We start from the raw sequence: 20,056 nt of genomic DNA on the forward strand, positions 1-20,056 counted from the left end.
TTGAATTGGTGAAAAAACTGTTAAACCAAAACAGTTCCATGCTGCAGTAATTTCACGCTTACCTTAACACACTTACTCTTGCATTATATTTCCATACACAGAAAAGTGTGTGTATAGTAGTAACCTTGTTTAACCATTATTTTGATTATACAATTTGGGTTTCATGACTGCTGAAAAGAATTTGAGACGAGCCAGTAAAAGTTTATTTACTCATTTAGGCTGGTATCCTGTTCATTTTGAGACCTTAAACTATATGCAGCTCATAGAGAAATAACTACCAACAAGACCTCACACCATAACTAAATAAAAACAATGGCTTCCTCCTTTGCAGAGCATGAGTATAGCACAAAAACTGAGTGAGATTTAGCAGCTCATGTGTGCAGCTGTGTGTACCAGCTTAGGATGTATTTACATCCAAGAAACTCAAAGATACTGGACGCAGACCACTTTATCGATAAGTTACCTATCAGAGAGCTTGTACCATTGGTGACATACGTACCTGGGGGAAGCCCGGGCGGGGCAGATAGACGGAGGGTGATGCCAGCAGACTGTGGGCGCTCGGCAGTACTGGGTTTTCAGACTGACGGGGGCCGTAGCGACGAGGCGACCCCTCGTACTCTGCGATGGGCAGACCTCCGATGACTCTAGGTACTTTCCCTCCTCCCCCGCCACTGTCTCTCTCTCTTTCTGGCGAAAGAGACTCTCCGTCTGACACCGAGTTGGACACCTACAGTGAAAAAAAGAACATTTACTAACACATACATGTTTGCATCTAAAAAAAAATTAAAAAGTAGGTACAGTATTGCTTATTTTTAAATGTTTTAGTTTGATTTTTCACCGAATAAAAAAAAAATGTTTTCTGGATGTATGTATGCAAGCGTTAAATTCTATTGACCAGTACACTATAGTTCAGATGAAGTTTCCACGGTCACAGTAGATTTTCAAATATAGGTCTTTGGGTGAAGTAGCTGAAGTAGAGGCCAACGTTTTGGATGTGTAACAGCTATCCAACTTCAGGGAGAACGAACTAGATTGAATAGTAGTTTCCCCTGAAGATGGATATCTGTTAAGCAACCAAAATAGTCGGCCTCTAGTTCAGCTTGTCATTACCTAAACACCTAGATTAGTACACCATAGTCTAATTTTCATGACATGTGGCACCATAAATAGTTAGTTTGGGGAAGATAAGCCAAACGTTACTATTATTAAGTTAATAAATTGGACTTTTCCAAGTGTCTTGTGTTTACTACACAATGTTTCCGGAGGTGGATCAACCCCTCCCGTTATCAAGTGAAAAATACTCATTCTACATTTATCTAAATTGGCCCTCAAAAGGTGGCCAGTCACAAAAACTTCTTACTGAAAAACAACTATTTACCACACACAACAATTTAAAGTCCAATTTAGTAATACAACATTTCAGAACCAACGTAGGTAACATTTATGAACAAACATTAATAGTTTGAGACCTGCACTACCTTTTACTGGCCAACTCGTATAACAATGATACCTTAAAGAAATGCGCAGGGGGGTGTTGGGAGTGGTAGCCAGGAGGGCTGGGGGTACTGCCTCCCGAGGACATTGCTCTCTGATCACTACCCAGCGTCGGCAACCTCAGACTCTTCCAGTTGTCATCTATGTCGTCAAAAACTACCGCACCACCTGTAAAATATACCAGAATGTCCAGAATACAGTAGGGATGGACGAGATTGGATTTTTAGTTCGAGACGAGACGAGACGGGATTTTTTATTTCTCATAAAATTTCAAGACGAGATCGAGACGGGATTTCCCTTCTCATACACAACGGGAAATGCACGTTCAAAGTTTTTACCTGATTTTGTAACATTGTTAGATGACTGTTTAAATACAAAAATAATGATAATAGGCAAGAATATTTACAATCTTTTATTAAAAAACATCAGCATAACATTTTTTTATTAATCACGCCTAACTTATTAAAAATGCCTACGATTAGGAAACATAGTGATATCAGTTAGGATAGAGTTAAACTTTTCCGAAAATAAAATAAATCATAAAATAAAAGCAATATTAATTTTTATAAAATAGTTAGGTACTTATTTTGACTTTTTATAGAAACAAAACATTCCTCACACTGCTTACACTTAACAAAACTTCTCAAATGTTATTAAAGTAATATTATTAAAACAATTAAAGTAATATTTACATTTAAAGAATTAATTCAATAAGAACACCTTCGCAAAGGAAACGCAACTACAACACGCTCCTGTATTGCGGGTATTGCATTGACTTTCTGCAGGCGTTTTTAATTTTTTTTTTATTCTCGTCTCGATAAAAAAATCTCGGCCAAAAAGAAATCTCATCTCGTGTAACGAGATTTAAAATTTCCCGAAAATTTCCCGAAATTTCGAGACTTGACCATCCCTAGAATACAGTTAAAACTTCACTATAGTCCGTTCACAAAATTTAGGCAGTTTGGGAAGTTTCCCCACCACTTATTTTTGCTTTACGTTACAGCTGATTGACGTTTTGACAAACCTCAGCTGTTGAGCTATTTTTTCAAAGGTAGGTTCAAGTGGAGGGGATGGATTTCCTCCACTAAAACCACCTAAATGCTGTGAGTGGAGTATAGTAATGGATTTGTGAGTCTTGAGAATTGAGGTGAATTAACTGGTTCGATTCTAAACCCCAAAGCCATTTGTAATTATTAATTAAGGATACAATCTCAACCTATGAAGAATGTTACAATAGATTAAGAATGAAGGTATGATCGACATACATCTAAATGTTCAAGGAAGTAAACACTTTTAACAGTGAGCTGTAGGTTTAAACTTATAAAATTCAAAGCGTTAAAAACTGTTTAGTTAGTATATTACACAGTTAGATTCATATGGATAAAATACTTGTTCTTAAAACTCAACATTAAAAAGAATGGTTGCAATTTAATGAATTAGAAATTTAAATGAGTCTTAAAAACTAAAAAAAACATAACTAAATGTGAGTATATATAATTATACTGAATCCAATCTGGTAAAACTATGCAAACATGATATTGTTCTTTTTTGTTAAATTGTAATAATTCAGAGCATTGGTGCCACACACAAAGAGGGAAACTAATAAAAACCTTTTGGAGTCCAACATGTACCTATACATATCAATAGTTAACCTTCGAACATGAAAAGTAAAATGTGTCAAAAAACCTCAAATTGTTGTGCATTTGTCTTTATCTCACCTTTGAGCGATTGTGGGCGTTGATGTCGTACGGAGCGAACTTCGGTAGAAAAAACAGTCTCGGTAACTTCTCGTGAGGACGGACTTCGCTTGGGTTCGCCAGTCCTACACAAGTATTTATATTAAAGAATAAACAAATCACATAGGTGAATTCTATTCAAGAGCCACAAAAACCTTCACACAGAAATTCTTCCTTGGAAACTAGGTAAGAATATTAGGAAAGTAAACAAAAAACTATTTATACTGAATTAATTATAAGTAGTTACTGAAGTAGTTTCAACTTGGATCACCCACAAATATACACCTAATATAAATTAATTAATTTTTTGTAGTGAAGAAAAGTTGGTTTGAAGCAAATAAAAAAAAAAAAACTTTTCAATATGTTTGATTAAAAGATAATAGTTCACAAAATATAACATAGCAAATCTTAAATACAGTGACATTTGCGTAGGTTTGTAAGTAATTAACAAAAATCTAGTCAAATATATTGTTTTTTTAAGAGTTGTCTTCCTTTACATGCCTCAATGTTTCAGTCATCATTATCAAAATAATAACTCAAAACAAAAGGTATAAAACAACTTTAATTAAATTTAAATCAAAGTAATACAAAATTAGGGGAGAAAACTTCTGCAAGAGTTCTAAATTGTTTTACTTAAAATAATCCAACCATCAACACCTTTACACCTGAAAGATTACTTAAACAAGTAAGCTGTAATAAAGACTGATTGAAGTTTGAAACTATAAAGTTTCAAGTTTCAATAACCACAGATAACCGAAATTGCTTACCTCAAGAGTAAACTTTGGCACCACAAACACTTTCATTCATGGGCTTGATTAAAAAACAACACTTTGCTGAAAAATCTACTCAGTCTGGTAAACTGTGTATAACATAAATCTACAATATAGTTTACACAAAATACTAATACAAAAATAATTTTATAATATAGTGGTGGATTAGGTTCTATAATCATAGAAAATAAACTCTTTCTACATTTTTGTCACAATTTAAATACAAAGATATGTGTATATCATTTTGTACAGAAAATTTCATCATTTTGCACAAAAACACAAGTTGATTTTTCAAAACTACAATACTGGAATTTGTTAAGCAAGAATAGAAATTTGCAAATTGCTGTAAATTTAACAATTTAAAATATATATATTTTTTTTAGTTTCCAAAATAAAAATTGTATCATGTTTTTCACTCCCAAAATATGAAATTTAAAATTAACCCCCAAAACTGTCAAATTAAAAATCTCATATTATTGTTATGGAGGTTAAATAACCTGTTGTAGTTTGCTTGTTTGTTTAGGTATATATTTAAAAAAATATTAATTAACTTCCCTGTGGCAGCAAACTAAGTTCTCAAATCAGAAAATTTAAAGGAGTATTTGATTAAAAATCCAACCAGGTAAATGGAAATTTATTAAGTCTGCAGGTTTGCTGCGGCGAGGTATTTCTAACTACATTCACACACTACTACATTCTACAGGTAACTCTACATTCACACCCTGTTGTGCAGGAAGCTTCGCGACTAAAAATACAATACCTTGTCCTCAGTTCCCACACTCCTCCAGGATGAGCGGGAGATCTACTCTTGCATCTGTTGGCGGCCATCTTGTCTTCAGATCGGGACTTCCGCAGGGCTTTCGTCCGACTTTGGCAGAAAACTTCCCTTCCACCGGCAATCTCAATTATTCTGAAACACCAGACAATTATTGAATTACTTTGACGTCCACAACATCCGTGAGAGTAACTAAAGAGTCAATAGCTCCTGAGACGTCGATGACCAGAATTTCTGTTTGTGAATAGACTGTGTCAAAACTACAGATACTATTTACACTACTTACAATGTTATTTAGGCAAGACGGCAAAACTTGTACCACTTTCTCTGATTTAGCCTGTTGCCTGTTTGTGTTTAACTGTTTAATAAATTATTTGATTTGAATAGAGTACCTAGAATCGCGCAGCTTGTAGGTAGCGGGTTTGTTGGCCGACCCAGTCAACTGCAGCACCACCTTGTTGTTCTCTGTGGTGTTGAGCCCCGACGCAGTCACAGGCCCCGAAGTCATGTCGTCGTCTTCCTCTTCATTGCTCTCCTCCGGTGAGGTGTCCTGACTGCACGACTCCTCCCCCTCCCCAGCACCTTCCCCCTCCACACCACACTCGCTCCTGGAAAGATTTGGGGTTATGATTTTAACAAGATAAAGGGTTAGAAAAATACCCCCTCCACAGCAAATCTATAACATATTTCAATCTGTCTGATTTCATTTTCATTAACATCTTTCCTAATAAATAAAATATTTAGTCTTTATTCAAACAACATTAGGTTTAATGAGTACATAGATTTGCTGCTGCAGGGAAATTATTTTTAGTGAAATGTTATTTGCTTAGTATGAAATAAATAGATTCATCACATTTGATCAAAATATAACCATAAACAAGCAAACTACAACCATTCACTAATCTTATTCTCTAATGATATGAGACATAAAAATTCCCAGTTCAATTTTCTCTGTAAATATTAAATGTACAACAACGCTAAAATAAATTACATTATTTGTTTTTTTTAGAAGTTTATGGAAAATTAAACCCCATGGTTTACATGTTTGTACCGACTTTAATCTAAATTGGATGATTTTTACTCAAGTTACAGTTTTTCTTCTTACACCAACTTTTCAATAAATCCACACTGAAAGAGCACCTTTTCAGTAAATTTTGTAATATTTTATGTCCCCATCAAAGAAAAAATTTAAAATATATTATTAGTAATGAATGCCCGATTCAACTGCAACTACGTTATTATCTATTTTGAAATGGCTGAATCGGTTCAGTATCCAATGTCAATGAATGTAGCAAAACACATAATTTTTAAAACAGCGACATTTTCACAACGGCAAACCGTTGCTGTCCAGGATTACATGATACAAAAAATTATTTTATAGTTGATGAACCAGGATCAAGCTGGATTTAAAGCTCCGCACTTTTTAATGGTTATTTGATTGTTGAATTCTGATGTTTGGTCAAAAAACTAAAGTTGCTACAAATTTTTAGCTAGTGACCGGAAAAGTTAAGTGTTCTGACTCAAGTTGCTGCTAGAGTAGTGTTAAGCTGCACAGAAACCGCAAAGAAATGTCGACGGATTAGATTGAGAAGTGGTTGTGGCGGTCGGGCCGTTACTGTAACGCTCATTAAAGTGGCCGTAAGGAATCACTCGAGCTTGTAATACAGTTCCGTACAAGTTTAGCACTCCATGCAATACGACTACTTCAACAAGTTTGTAGCGGAATTTTTCCAATTTAGTTTTTTTGTAAATACTTTGCAGTCATTCAATTCAGGAATGTTTACGTACTGTGATCCTTTTCAGAGTTTTAAAACGGGTTTTCTCTTCAGTCAAGTTTTCTATATTATAAAATATTAAGTAAAACCTTTGACTATTGATTCAACTAGACATCCCATCCCCATGTTAAATTTTTAGCCAGATTTTGAATCAAAATTGTCGTAGTTGATGTGAGCCACCGGCAGATTGTGCTGATGGAAATTACTAATTTTTGTGGAATACATACCACAACCTATAGCAATTGTTACAGCCCATTAACTTGATAAGCAACAAACAAAATAAGGTAGAAAATTAGTTTTAGACACTACCTTATTCTGTTTCTTGGCTCACACAACTATGTCCTTTTTTAATAAAAAAAATTGGTGCCAGCTTCTCCATATAGATGGGATCTCTACTTCGGTATCCAATAGTCAATGGTAAAACATATTGCAATATTTGGTTGAGGCAGACAATCCAAATATAGCACTTATACTTTATTGAAATGGCGACCATACAAAGTTGGTATTTTAAGCCAAGTATGAATGGAGATGAGCGTAGGATGAGTGGTGCGATCTAGTAGTCTTGTTAGTGACTAGGGCCGGCATATTCCTTAGACACAGCTGTTAATTAATAGCCCATACAGCTAATGGCAACTAAGGGACCTACAGTTTATAGTGGAATCCAAACCACATTTTGCCTTGGAATTAACGAATTGGTCTAATTATCAGGATAGTACTGCGGATAGTCGTAGTACTTATTAGTGCGGACGTTAATCCACACCAGGGAGTATCGCATCCACACTGCATACCTATAAATATCCACAATTTGTGGCCTCCTAGTAGATGGATTACAGGACGACGGCACCGTCCCAGTCTGATTATTAGTAACTCAGCTTAAGTTATGGGTGAACCTTTTTTAAACATCACTAATTTGTGGATTTTGTAAGGGAATTTCAGCAAATTTCCCATTTACGGAATAAGGTATTACGGTAAATCTCATGGTAAGACCCCCCCCCCCCTGGGATTGATGTTTTCCTTTTGATGTCCCCAGAGGCCAAAAATACCATCCATTTAAATTCATTTACAAAATGTGTCTGTTAGCACCAGAACTCGATAACAAATAATATCGTTAATTTTCATGTATTACAGTGTTGCTTAGGGTTATACAAAAAAAGTTTAACTAATTAGTTATTATATTTTTAGAATGTGCACAGCTAATGAAAAGACACACAGTACAAAGATAATTATTTCCAGTGTCTGAATTGTTTTGTTTGTAGCCAGTGAAAGGTAATTAAACTGAACCCTCTAAACTGACTCTGGCTTTAAGCTCTGCGTCTCTAAGAACAATAGACACGGCTTTACAGGATCTGTTATACAGTATATTCATATCCCCAATAAACAGGTTGAATATGTATAGTGAAATTACAATATAATCTGTTAGTTGTAACTATTGTTAGACACCATTGTAAGATCTTTTCTAAATGATTGCAAATCTAATTTATAAAATTGATATATAATATTATAGACGATTGGGAGCGAGCTGGTGTAGTGGTATAGCATGGGGCTTTGGCCCCCGATGTCCCGGGTTCAAATCCCGCCAATCACCAATGGATTTTATCCAAATTTTAATGCCACCACCATATAGGCCTAGCCTGAAGTGATACCGGTATGTATAACGGTTCCACACTTTAGAGTCTGGTGCCCTTGGATGTAAAGGTAGAACAAAAATATAAAGCAATTCATGGCAACTTTGAAAGCACACCGGCCACAGTCCTGAGGAATTTTAAAATTGATCTACCATTTATTATTCATTAAGTACAAATATTAGACATTTCATTTTAGGAAACTACATAAATTAGTGCAGAGGTTCATTGTGTGGCTTATATTTATGAGTAATATTTCTACAAAAGTTTACCCATGCTGCTTTTACCTTGTTGGTTGTATTTATAAATAAATTACATTTTTTGTTTGTTGTAGTACATTGTGCTGTTTCCAATGACTTTTTTGTTCTTGTTTGTTGTTTCTGAGATTGAAAATCCTGTAAATTGTTTTTTCTAATTATTTGAATTCATCACGAAAAATTTTATGAAATAGTGTAGGACACAAAAACTAAAACTATGTAAATAATTTTATATTATTCATTTCTGACTCATCCTTGGTGAATAATTAGTTCAAAAAATGTTTTTCATAACTATGCTGGTACAATTATACCTTGCGTGGTTTCTGCACCTTATTGAAACAAATCGATGTATATACATATTTATCAAATACAATTGATTTATTGATATATACTAGGGAAGTATTAAAATATACTAAGGTAACAAAGGATTTTATTGTTTTAATAAATTAAGTTTTCACATTAAAGTTGTGAATGACGATTCAAAATGAGAGGATATAAAGCAAATCACATATTATTGTGATTTGTCGAGCAAATCAATCATAAGGACAAAAGATTCATCAATAAGTGGGGTTGGACATACAAACACAGGACGGATAACAAGGTGGTGGGGGGGTGATGACAGACGGAGGGGGGCAGAAAATGAATCCCCAATGCCTACAAAGAGTACAAACAAAGAATGTATCTTCCTTTCCTTAGTTTTGTGTAGAAAATATCTCAATGTCCATGTAGCTTACCATGGTAACTCGACATATCACTGCTGTATTATAGGGAACTGTCTGAATACAAGATGTATCCATAGCCTTAGCTACGGTAGTGTTTTATACCTTCCAATGGTTAGCATTGTTGAAAATTGTCTAATTTGAAGACTATTTTGCTTAGTAAAAGAATCAGATTATTTTTTTTTCTAATTTAACATTGTCGTTGTTTTATTATTTTTTTTGTTTAAAAGAATAATGTTGTCCCTCATTTATAATGTGTAGAAAAATATGTATAGTGGAAAAATATTTCATGTAGTCTTTCACTTATTTATATTTTACGGTTTCAAAAATAATTTAATTTTTTATTATTTAATTGATTCATAATCATGTTCACTTGCTGAAATAAGTAACATTGTGTACGCTTGATTCAGCACCAACCAAACAGACGATAATTTTAATCATTGTTCTAAAAGTGCAATTCAATGTAATTCATTTACACATTTAAACAAGCTGACTAAGCCTTTTAAAATGTTTATTTAATGAAGTCCACTGCGTCATCATTGCTTGAAAGCCTGAATAAACTACTATATAGTTGACTATTAAATGTATGTATTTTTTCAGGTAAATGATTATTTAAAAAATTAAACTAGTTTAACTACAGTATAACTTTGTCATAAAAAAATTGAGATTAACAAATTACAGTCAAGATTTTTTAAAAAAAGGAACAAATTTTTTTTAGAACTTATTTGCTGTACAACAAGTAATTTCCTAACTTCTGAAAAGCTGAGGAAACTTACTTGATTCTCATTAGGGACTTATTTAGACCTTCATTTGCATTCAAAATTTAATTACAGGTTTTCTTTCTACAAAATTTCTAAACTAAACTACGAACATTCTGCCATTTCAGCAATTAAGTTGTACACTACCGGTACTTAACGAATAATTCTAAAAACCTACAATTTAGTTTAAGATATTAAACCGATTTACAATATCCACAGAAAATAAAGGTTGAAATTGTATCGGGAAAAGCTTGAATTCTCATATTTCAAAAGCCTTGTGGTCAGGATAGCCAATACACAAGCAATCTGTATCTATCAATCATGCATTACGGAACACAGGTGAAAAATGTGTACTCAGGGAATTCCAGAGGAGTCAAAAAGCATATTACAATGTTTGTAGTAAGTCTGCTGAATACAAACAGGTAAAAGAAATCTCTGATTCATTAATTGTATTTTTTTATCCTCAAAGTCATTAATGGGGGTGATCAGATATTATTTTGTTCTTGAACAATGTTAATATAAAACGTTGTTAGAGAAATGGAATTCTTACTTTATCCCGAACTTGACAAAAGACACAACAATTGTTATAATGACTGATAGTAATTTTGATCACAATATTGACAAAGAACAGTATAAACAAGTTTTATTTGGTGCTGAAGTAGAAAAACCTATCACATTGAATAGTTGTACACCATTTTTTATTCAAGGAAAAATAATTCTCTCTCAGAGTGCACTACTTAATTCTACATTTACGTTTTCTACGTTCTACATTCGTCAAATGAGTTCCGGCATGATCGGACTATAGAAACGAGGTAGGATGGATATTATGCGGTGAAAATTGGGTTTTCCGATTTTGACCCCAAAACATAAAATTTTACAATTTCTTACCAAATAATTTTGTAGAGCTCAAAAATAACGATTAGCATATTGAAAAGTTGTATGTTTAACGGTTACGGAGACATATTTAAGAAAAGATCAATCAGGCAAAAGAAAATTTGCTTCATCTTCAGGTTTGCTGTGGCTTGGGTATAATGTTATTAAAAGTTATTATTTTCTTCTTAAACAATGCTGATATAAAACGTCGTTAGATAAATGGAATTCTTACTTTATCCTGAACTTGACAAAAGGCACAACAATTGTTATAATGACTGGTAATATTATTATCATGGCATTTATAAGTTACCTATTGAGAAAACTCACCCTTTAAACCTGATTTTCTTATCCAAATCCAAATCAAACCTATTCTGGCATAGAGCTTATTATTACTATACTATTAATTAAAGATCAGGCCGACAACTCGACCAAAAATATGTCATGTACAGACTTCTCTATTTTCACCCCACACTGTAAATAAAACAAGTGATTGGAGTTTCTTCAATTTGTTTTGATTTTCTGTTTATAATTCGTTGTTATTTTGTCACAAGCAAGGCAACCCATATGGCCTATTCATTTTTCTACTTATTTTTGAGGCTATTTTAATTTATAAAGGGATTCTGCACATCTACAGGAAAATATCTTTCTAACAGTAGGCATAGATTTTCCCTGTGATACACACAAGCTCATAAAAAAGGTTTTCAAGAAACATTGCTTGCCTATAATATATAGGATACCTAAACATTGTTTATATTTGTTTTGGTGTTGTATAGCAAGGCCCCACTAGAAAAAACAGGCCATGCTGCAGCGCGGGCAGCGCAACACTACGTCACAGTGGTGGATAGTTGTACTAAACTCTTACCATTAAAATCTTACAAACATTCAGCTTGTTTATTTACCTAAAACATATGGAAATGGTGATGGCAATGAATTTATCAATGAAATCTATCCACTAGTGTGACGTCATGGATCCTGCAGCATGGCCTGTTTTTTCTAGTGGGGCCTTGTGTATAGACGAATGTTTTAAAAACGTGAAAAGTTAGCTTGTATGGTCTTAAAAATTACAAATTCTCAAATATAAGACTACATAAAGTGTTCATAACTAATTCTTCCACACTTGATAATTTTATTCATCATTCCAATATATTTTTTGAAATTTACTTGTTCAAGTTGAGCACCTATCAAAAAAGTGTTTAATTTATTTCTATTTGGTTTTGAAAACAATCAAATCTGTTCTATCAGTGCACCTCTCCAATCTTTAGAGACAAAGCAAGACAATTGATGCACATTTGGGCATCAAGTTAAGTGGAGTGCCTCTGTCCACTGTTTAGACTTTTATTATCTGCAGGGAGCAGCATCCCCTCACATTCCCACCCCACACACAATTTATCTGTCTGTATGTTCACGCCCTACTTATCTGCAATCTTTTATGCTCATCATTTATGCATTTATTAGCTCAGTTGTGGAAATTTACACTATTCAATAATAACTACTTGAGTGACAATCCCTAGGACAATATTGTAGCAGATTTATAACTGATTAAGAGAAGGTAGCATCATATCGGGATGGAAAAAAATATTGTATTTTCTTTTCTTTTAGCGCCTTGATTGCATTTAAGTACATGCGAATACTGAAATCCTAGTGTTATTAGACTAACTAGATTAACTAACAATCAGAAAAATGTTTAAGGAAGTAGTTTTTCTGACATTTAGGACAACGTATTAAAAACCTACAAATTTTACAACTGTAAATAAAATATAAAAAAATTTGACTAAAACCACACATTGGTAATTTGAGTAATCTATAAAACAATTTGCACTTTAGAGAAAATTGCCTGTTTAAGTATTGATACAAAGTTAATTATAAAAAACTAACTAAGTAATTGGACAAAACTTTATGACTGTAATGTGGAAGACAAATTTACTTATTTCTATAACATTTTAAAATATTACTTCGATTTACATTTCCCTAAAACAAAAATAGTTTCCAGTAATGTAAATAATGGATGGATTGATGATGAAATTATCAATGAGCGCCATGAAATAATTGCAGAACATGACTTATAGATATGATAGAAGTAACATAGCATTGAAGAATTATATTAAGGAACACAAGAAGAGATACAAAAAAATGATAGAACTTAAGAAAAAAACCCATTTTGACAATAAAATTAGACATTCTACCAATGTTAACAAAACTGTTTGGAAAATTGTGAACACTGAAACAAAAAGTAAAAAAGAAAGATATCATAGTAATATTTCACTCAAACATAACGGAAAAAAAATAGAAGAACCATATGCTGTCGCAAACATCTTAAATGATAATTTTGCTGAGATGGTTGACAAAAATGTTTTACCAAAATTAAAGAAAACCCAACAACATTCTGATCAAAGTATTTAAAAAATAAAATTTAGGTGTCAAACCATCGATGAATCAATTTTGACATCCATAATTGATTCAATAAAACCTAAATGGTCATCCGGTTATGATGAAATTCCAATCAAAATTATTAAAGAATCAAAATCTGTTTTGTTAAAGCCACTTTTACATATGATTAATACATCACTAATAACAGGCGTTTTCCCGCTCAACTAAAAATATCAAAAATAATTCCAGTATATAAAAAAGGTGATCAAAAAGATCCGCAAAACTATAGACCATTGGCAATTCAACCTGCTCTATCAAAGCTATTTGAAAAAAGTTTACTTTTTCAACTAGTAGATTATTTTGAAAATAACCACTTATTAGATCAAGAACAGCATGGATATAGAAAAAATAAATCTACTACTACAGCTCTAATTTCTTATATTGAAAGTGTATTACATAAGTTGGATGAGGACAATTATGTTGTTGGCGCCTTTTTAGATATGTCTAAGGCTTTTGATAGCGTGAATCATTTAAAGTTACTGCAAAAACTCTGAGCATATAAAATTAGTGGTAAAGAACTGGACTGGATAAAATCTTATTTAGAGGGTCGCCAACAGTTTGTTAACATTGGGTATTTAGATGGAAATAAGATGTACAATGTTAGATCTAATGTTAGGGATGTTAAGTATTCTGTTCCTCAGGGATCTGTGTTGGGTCCGTTCCTGTTCCTGTGCTACTTGGGAAGGATGCCAAAACATTTATCTAAACGGGTAGAAAACAATGCCCTCTGCTTGTATGCAGATGACATAAGTATGTCTATGCATGAAAAGAATATTGAACTTCTTGAAATAAAAATGAAAGATTTTCCCCTATTTGTCCTCATTAAATTTCCAATAGTAATAGTACATACTCATTGCGATGAAACATCTGTATAAGCCTTTATTCAGCAAAGGAAGTTTGAATTAATGATTTTTGAGGAAAATGCAAAAGCTTTTACATAAGTTTTTCAAAATTATGCAAACCCTTGTATGCCAATGATATACCTCGTGAGATTGCAGTGTTTTAGTGATCGTACTCAGGGATATTGTTGACAAAAAGACATTAATGATAGGTTGAGCAAAATATTTTACACAAGGAGTAATTAAGACTCACCTATCAGGATCCATCATGAGGGAATCATGGTTGTCCAGAGTAATCGTAGGGTTGAGGTTGATGTCTCTAGGTCGACACTTGGGGAACAGTTTAGTGATCTGCTCTGAACTCCCAAGGTTGTCCAGCTTCAGGCTCACACTGGTCATGGCTGTCCTGGTCCTGTAACAACAACAACCATGTTGAGGTTGATGTCTCTAGGATGACACTTGGGGAACAGTTTAGTGATCTGCTCTGAACTCCCAAGGTTGTCCAGCTTCAGGCTCACACTGGTCATGGCTGTCCTGGTCCTGTAACAACAACAACCATGTTGAGGTTGATGTCTCTAGATCGACACTTGGGGAAAAGTTTGGTGATCTGCTCTGAACTCCCAAGGTTGTCCAGCTTCAGGCTCACACTGGTCATGGCTGTCCTGGTCCTGTAACAACAACAACCATGTTGAGGTTGATGTCTCTAGGTCGACACTTGGGGAACAGTTTAGTGATCTGCTCTGAACTCCCAAGGTTGTCCAGCTTCAGGCTCACACTGGTCATGGCTGTCCTGGTCCTGTAACAACAACAACCATGTTGAGGTTGATGTCTCTAGGTCGACACTTGGGGAACAGTTTAGTGATCTGCTCTGAACTCCCAAGGTTGTCCAGCTTCAGGCTCACACTGGTCATGGCTGTCCTGGTCCTGTAACAACAACAACCATGTTGAGGTTGATGTCTCTAGGTCGACACTTGGGGTACAGTTTAGTGATCTGCTCTGAACTCCCAAGGTTGTCCAGCTTCAGACTCACACTGTTCATGGCTGTTCTGGTCCTGTAACAACAACAACCATGTTGAGGTTGATGTCTCTAGGTCGACACTTGGGGTACAGTTTGGTGATCTGCTCTGAACTCCCAAGGTTGTCCAGCTTCAGGCTCACACTGGTCATGGCTGTCCTGGTCCTGTAACAACAACAACCATGTTGAGGTTGATGTCTCTAGGTCGACACTTGGGGAACAGTTTAGTGATCTGCTCTGAACTCCCAAGGTTGTCCAGCTTCAGGCTCACACTGGTCATGGCTGTCCTGGTCCTGTAACAACAACAACCATGTTGAGGTTGATGTCTCTAGGTCGACACTTGGGGAACAGTTTAGTGATCTGCTCTGAACTCCCAAGGTTGTCCAGCTTCAGGCTCACACTGGTCATGGCTGTCCTGGTCCTGTAACAACAACAACCATGTTGAGGTTGATGTCTCTAGGTCGACACTTGGGGTACAGTTTAGTGATCTGCTCTGAACTCCCAAGGTTGTCCAGCTTCAGACTCACACTGTTCATGTCCTGTAACAACAACAACCATGTTGAGGTTGATGTCTCTAGGTCGACACTTGGGGTACAGTTTAGTGATCTGCTCTGAACTCCCAAGGTTGTCCAGCTTCAGAAACACACTGTTCATGGCTGTTCTGGCCCTGTAACAACAACAACCTTGTTGAGGTTGATGTCTCTAGGTCGACACTTGGGGAACAGTTTAGTGATCTGCTCTGAACTCCCAAGGTTGTCCAGCTTCAGGCTCACACTGGTCATGGCTGTCCTGGTCCTGTAACAACAACAACCATGTTGAGGTTGATGTCTCTAGGTCGACACTTGGGGAACAGTTTAGTGATCTGCTCTGAACTCCCAAGGTTGTCCAGCTTCAGAAACACACTGTTCATGGCTGTTCTGGCCCTGTAACAACAACAACCTTGTTGAGGTTGATGTCTCGAGGTCGACACTTGGGGAACAGTTTAGTGATCTGCTCTGAACTCCCAAGGTTGTCCAGCTTCAGAAACACACTGTTCATGGCTGTTCTGGCCCTGTAACAACAACAACCTTGTTGAGGTTGATGTCTCTAGGTCGACACTTGGGGTACAGATTAGTGATCTGCTCTGAACTCCCAAGGTTGTCCAGCTTCAGGCTCACACTGGTCATGGCGTTCCTGGTCCTGTAACAACAACAACCATGTTGAGGTTGATGTCTCTAGGTCGACACTTGGGGAACAGCCCCACTGGTCATGGCTGTCCTGGTCCTGTAACAACAACAACCATGTTGAGGTTGATGTCTCTAGGTCGACACTTGGGGAACAGTTTAGTGATCTGCTCTGAACTCCCAAGGTTGTCCAGCTTCAGACTCACACTGTTCATGGCTGTTCTGGTCCTGTAACAACAACAACCATGTTGAGGTTGATGTCTCTAGGTCGACACTTGGGGAACAGTTTAGTGATCTGCTCTGAACTCCCAAGGTTGTCCAGCTTCAGACTCACACTGTTCATGGCTGTTCTGGTCCTGTAACAACAACAACCATGTTGAGGTTGATGTCTCTAGGTCGACACTTGGGGAACAGTTTAGTGATCTGCTCTGAACTCCCAAGGTTGTCCAGCTTCAGGCTCACACTGGTCATGGCTGTCCTGGTCCTGTAACAACAACAACCATGTTGAGGTTGATGTCTCTAGGATGACACTTGGGGAACAGTTTAGTGATCTGCTCTGAACTCCCAAGGTTGTCCAGCTTCAGACTCACACTGGTCATGGCTGTCCTGGTCCTGTAACAACAACAATAATGTTGAGGTTGATATCTCTGGGGTGACACTTGGGGAACAGTTTAGTGATCTGCTCTGAACTCCCAAGGTTGTCCAGCTTCAGACTCACACTGGTCATGGCTGTCCTGGTCCTGTAACAACAACCATGTTGAGGCTGATGTCCCTAGGATAATACAGGAAATTGGACGTTTGAGGACATAAAGGCATGAACAGCATAAAGGAAAACCGTCGTTATATTTTTAGTGTAAAAGAAAAGAAAGCTAAGACTCACAATGAATTCAAAAAATAATAATGCAACTGAATAAGGTAGAATGTGGGTCGTATTCCACTCTAAACTGTAGGTCCCTTATTTGCCATTGGCTGTATGTGTTTATTAATTAACAGGTGAGTCTAAGAAACATGTCTTAGTCAGTAACAAGACTACAAGATCGCACCACTCATCTCCATTTATACTTGGCTTAAAATACCTACATTTGTAAGGTCGCCATTTCAGAACAAAGTATTAAAAAGTGTAAAGTGAAACTATCATAAAAAATCAAATCAATTCAAAAAAAGCTAGGCTGTGAAAACCTCTGCAATGGCATACTTAAGATTGTATAAAGTACAGAAAACAACTGTCAATTATTTCAACAAATTATATTTTGTGTATACAATAAAATAACATTAATTAAAATAACATAAAAAAATACTCTTGTTGACCTCTTTAATAGATAAAGCCTTTTAATATTCTACTATTTATTAACCTGATAATACTCAAATCCAAACAGCATCGCCCCACCTTTATTCCCATTAAGAGGGGGTTTTACCGTATACCATTTGGATCAAAAAATGTTTAGTCATAAGAATCTTGTGACCCTAGTTAAATTATTTGAGATGCTTTTAATCTTTGAATGTGCTTTATGATTTCACCAACTACATGTTAAAGCAACATAGACTAGTGGTGAGAAGGTTGAGATAAGGGATGAGAAGGAGAGAGAGATAGAGAGAGGGGGTGGGTGTGTAATGAGGAGGGGGTGGAAGAGGGGGAGGAATTATCTACCAGCAACAGGCCTCTTGGTAGCACAGTTCTGTGGCGAAGCTTTCTTCTGTTCACATTTACTTTGGCATTGGAAACAGTCCTGAATGTACCACAACACACAAGACGATATGTATCATGAGTATTGATTGTTATTTATCAAACTATGAGGTTTAAAACAATAATGATTACTTGTAATACAGTATTTGCTTTAATTATTTGACTCTGCTGATTAGATTTATTTTACACACTGCTTTTTATTAGTACAAGTAGGAATCTTGTTTTGTTTTTAAATCTGAAGCTGAATTATATCCTTTCTAATAGTAATGTTTAAAGAGGAATAGTTTTTTTTCCTATAATTTAAAAGTATATTTTATGATTTGTGCTTTGTTGTTGTTCAAAATTAAATAATTTTCATGGGTTGAGATAGTTTAAAATTAGTTGAATGACCAAATAGTTAACAAAAACACTCTTGACACATAACGTAACTAGCTTATAAAATTGTCTTCAGCTGTTTCATAAGGGTGATGAATATACAGGGTGAGTTTTAAATGAGTTCCCCCCTACTTTTTACTACATTTCTTAAGATATTAACTTCGGACCACGTCAGATCATTGTAGAGTAGTAAGTACTTTATTTTGACTGGGTATACATTTTTGGCCGCCATCTTGGATCAGCCATATTGTATACAATGTAAAGGTAGGGTTGTGACCCATCGTTTTAAACTAGATTTTTACATTAAATACGATGCTGCAATCCGTTTTTAAAAATCTTGATCCATTCTATAGTTATGAACTTTTTATAACTTGAATTTTAGCCCATTTTAACATTGTGCAATTTACAAACTAAGAACATAATATCAAAATAGTACTAGATAAGTATACACCACCAATCATTGTCAACCTATTTTAACTTGGTTATGACGGATGTATTTTTTTTTGCCGCCATATTGGACCTGCCATTTCGTAATTAGATAGATTATTTTAAATATGAAGGGTGTGGTGTTGTGACCCATCATTTTGAAATACTTTTTTATGCTGAACTCAATGCCGCAATCTGTTTTTTTTTTTTTTTTTTTTTTTTTGTTAGGCCTATCAAGCTTTCTTGATGAAATATTACAACTATTTTGTTTTAAAATGTAAATATTTCAAAAATGAAATATGAAAATGGATTGTACCATTGAGTTCAGCATAAAAAGTAATTAAAAATGATGGGCCAAAAAATTGGGAAAAATTGGGAGTGGTGATTATTCAAACACCACCTTCATATTTAAAATAATTTATCTCATTTCAAAATCCATAAAGGAATACAATTTAAATGATATGCTGTTATTCAACAGATAAGCACATCCACTACTTTGTACTAACACTAAAATTCAATACAATAAAAAAAATATTATAAATTAATAAATTTCAAAATAGAACTTGAGATGGAAGCCAGGCAATAAAAATGGTAATATATTCTTCTTGCAAAATATGCATAGGGAAAGTTTTAACTAATCTCGTTCTTCCTTAATCACATGAGATGACCTTCGCGGTAACTATTTAATGAATAACATGTTGCACATAAGAAAGAAAGCTGGTTAGATGAATATTTATAATCTACTTTTTTATTAGGAACTACCCATCATCCATTAACTTAAATTACAAAACATAGGGACAGAGAAGATTGGTTTTACAGTAATAATTAAACAGATATAATTTTAGAACAAACGTTATCATGGTTAGAAAGTACTCACTCAAATTAGGTGAAACAATAGATTTTTTTACTAAACACTACATAAATGTTCCTTTCTTGGTTTGATTGGTTACAAAAATGGGTTTATGTCCATAAAAACTTGACTGGCAGAAGTATGGAGTCTCTAAAAACTAAAGCAAGGAGACATTAAGGACCATACTGAATTTACTCTAAATTTCTCAGTGAACAAAAGTAAAATAATCTACATTCTACATGACAATAATATAAGATTTTTGTGTATTAAAAAATAGATTTTATGATACATCTTAAATAAAACAAATTGGAAAAAATAGGAAGGCTAATTTTGTATTCCCGTTCAAAACTCTGTTTATTTTTTTTCCAATCTCGACTGTAAACCAGATCAGTCTGAGCAAGAGCGTTGCATACAAAAAGGTATTAGGGAAGGCGAAAAGGATCATTTGTGCGGTAAGGTTGTTTAGGGAGAGAACGGGGAAATTGTTGTCTCAAACAA

General features: G+C 34.9%; 1 protein-coding gene and 1 long non-coding RNA gene across 12 annotated transcripts in view; both read right to left on the minus strand.

Annotated features, from left to right (window-relative positions):
- LOC128996252 (protein lin-10-like) overlaps positions 1-14,451 on the minus strand; it is a 53,486-nt gene extending 39,035 nt beyond the window's left edge. For all 10 annotated transcript variants that reach the window (XM_054421438.1, XM_054421440.1, XM_054421436.1 and 7 more), the window contains exons 1-6: positions 14,299-14,451; positions 5,168-5,383; positions 4,761-4,910; positions 3,213-3,316; positions 1,511-1,662; positions 500-727 (exon numbers count right to left, since the gene is read on the minus strand). In XM_054421438.1, the coding sequence (XP_054277413.1) occupies positions 500-727; positions 1,511-1,662; positions 3,213-3,316; positions 4,761-4,910; positions 5,168-5,383; positions 14,299-14,444 (996 nt within the window). In that variant the 5' untranslated portion in view covers positions 14,445-14,451. The remainder of the gene's footprint in view (positions 1-499; positions 728-1,510; positions 1,663-3,212; positions 3,317-4,760; positions 4,911-5,167; positions 5,384-14,298) is intronic.
- Positions 14,452-16,641: 2,190 nt separating this feature from the next.
- The window catches only part of LOC128996253 (uncharacterized), an 83,463-nt gene continuing 80,048 nt past the window's right edge, over positions 16,642-20,056 (minus strand). The window contains exon 3 of one of the 2 annotated variants that reach the window (XR_008491033.1): positions 16,642-16,707. This is a non-coding gene — a long non-coding RNA (uncharacterized LOC128996253). Of the gene's footprint in view, positions 16,708-16,854; positions 16,964-20,056 lie in introns of those variants that run through there. The other variant, XR_008491034.1, reaches the window with a different exon arrangement.

This window comes from Macrosteles quadrilineatus, unplaced genomic scaffold, assembly GCF_028750875.1.
Source record: "Macrosteles quadrilineatus isolate MER2022 unplaced genomic scaffold, UCM_ALF_1.0 Scaffold_6__1_contigs__length_79288215, whole genome shotgun sequence".
NCBI lineage: Eukaryota > Metazoa > Arthropoda > Insecta > Hemiptera > Cicadellidae > Macrosteles > Macrosteles quadrilineatus.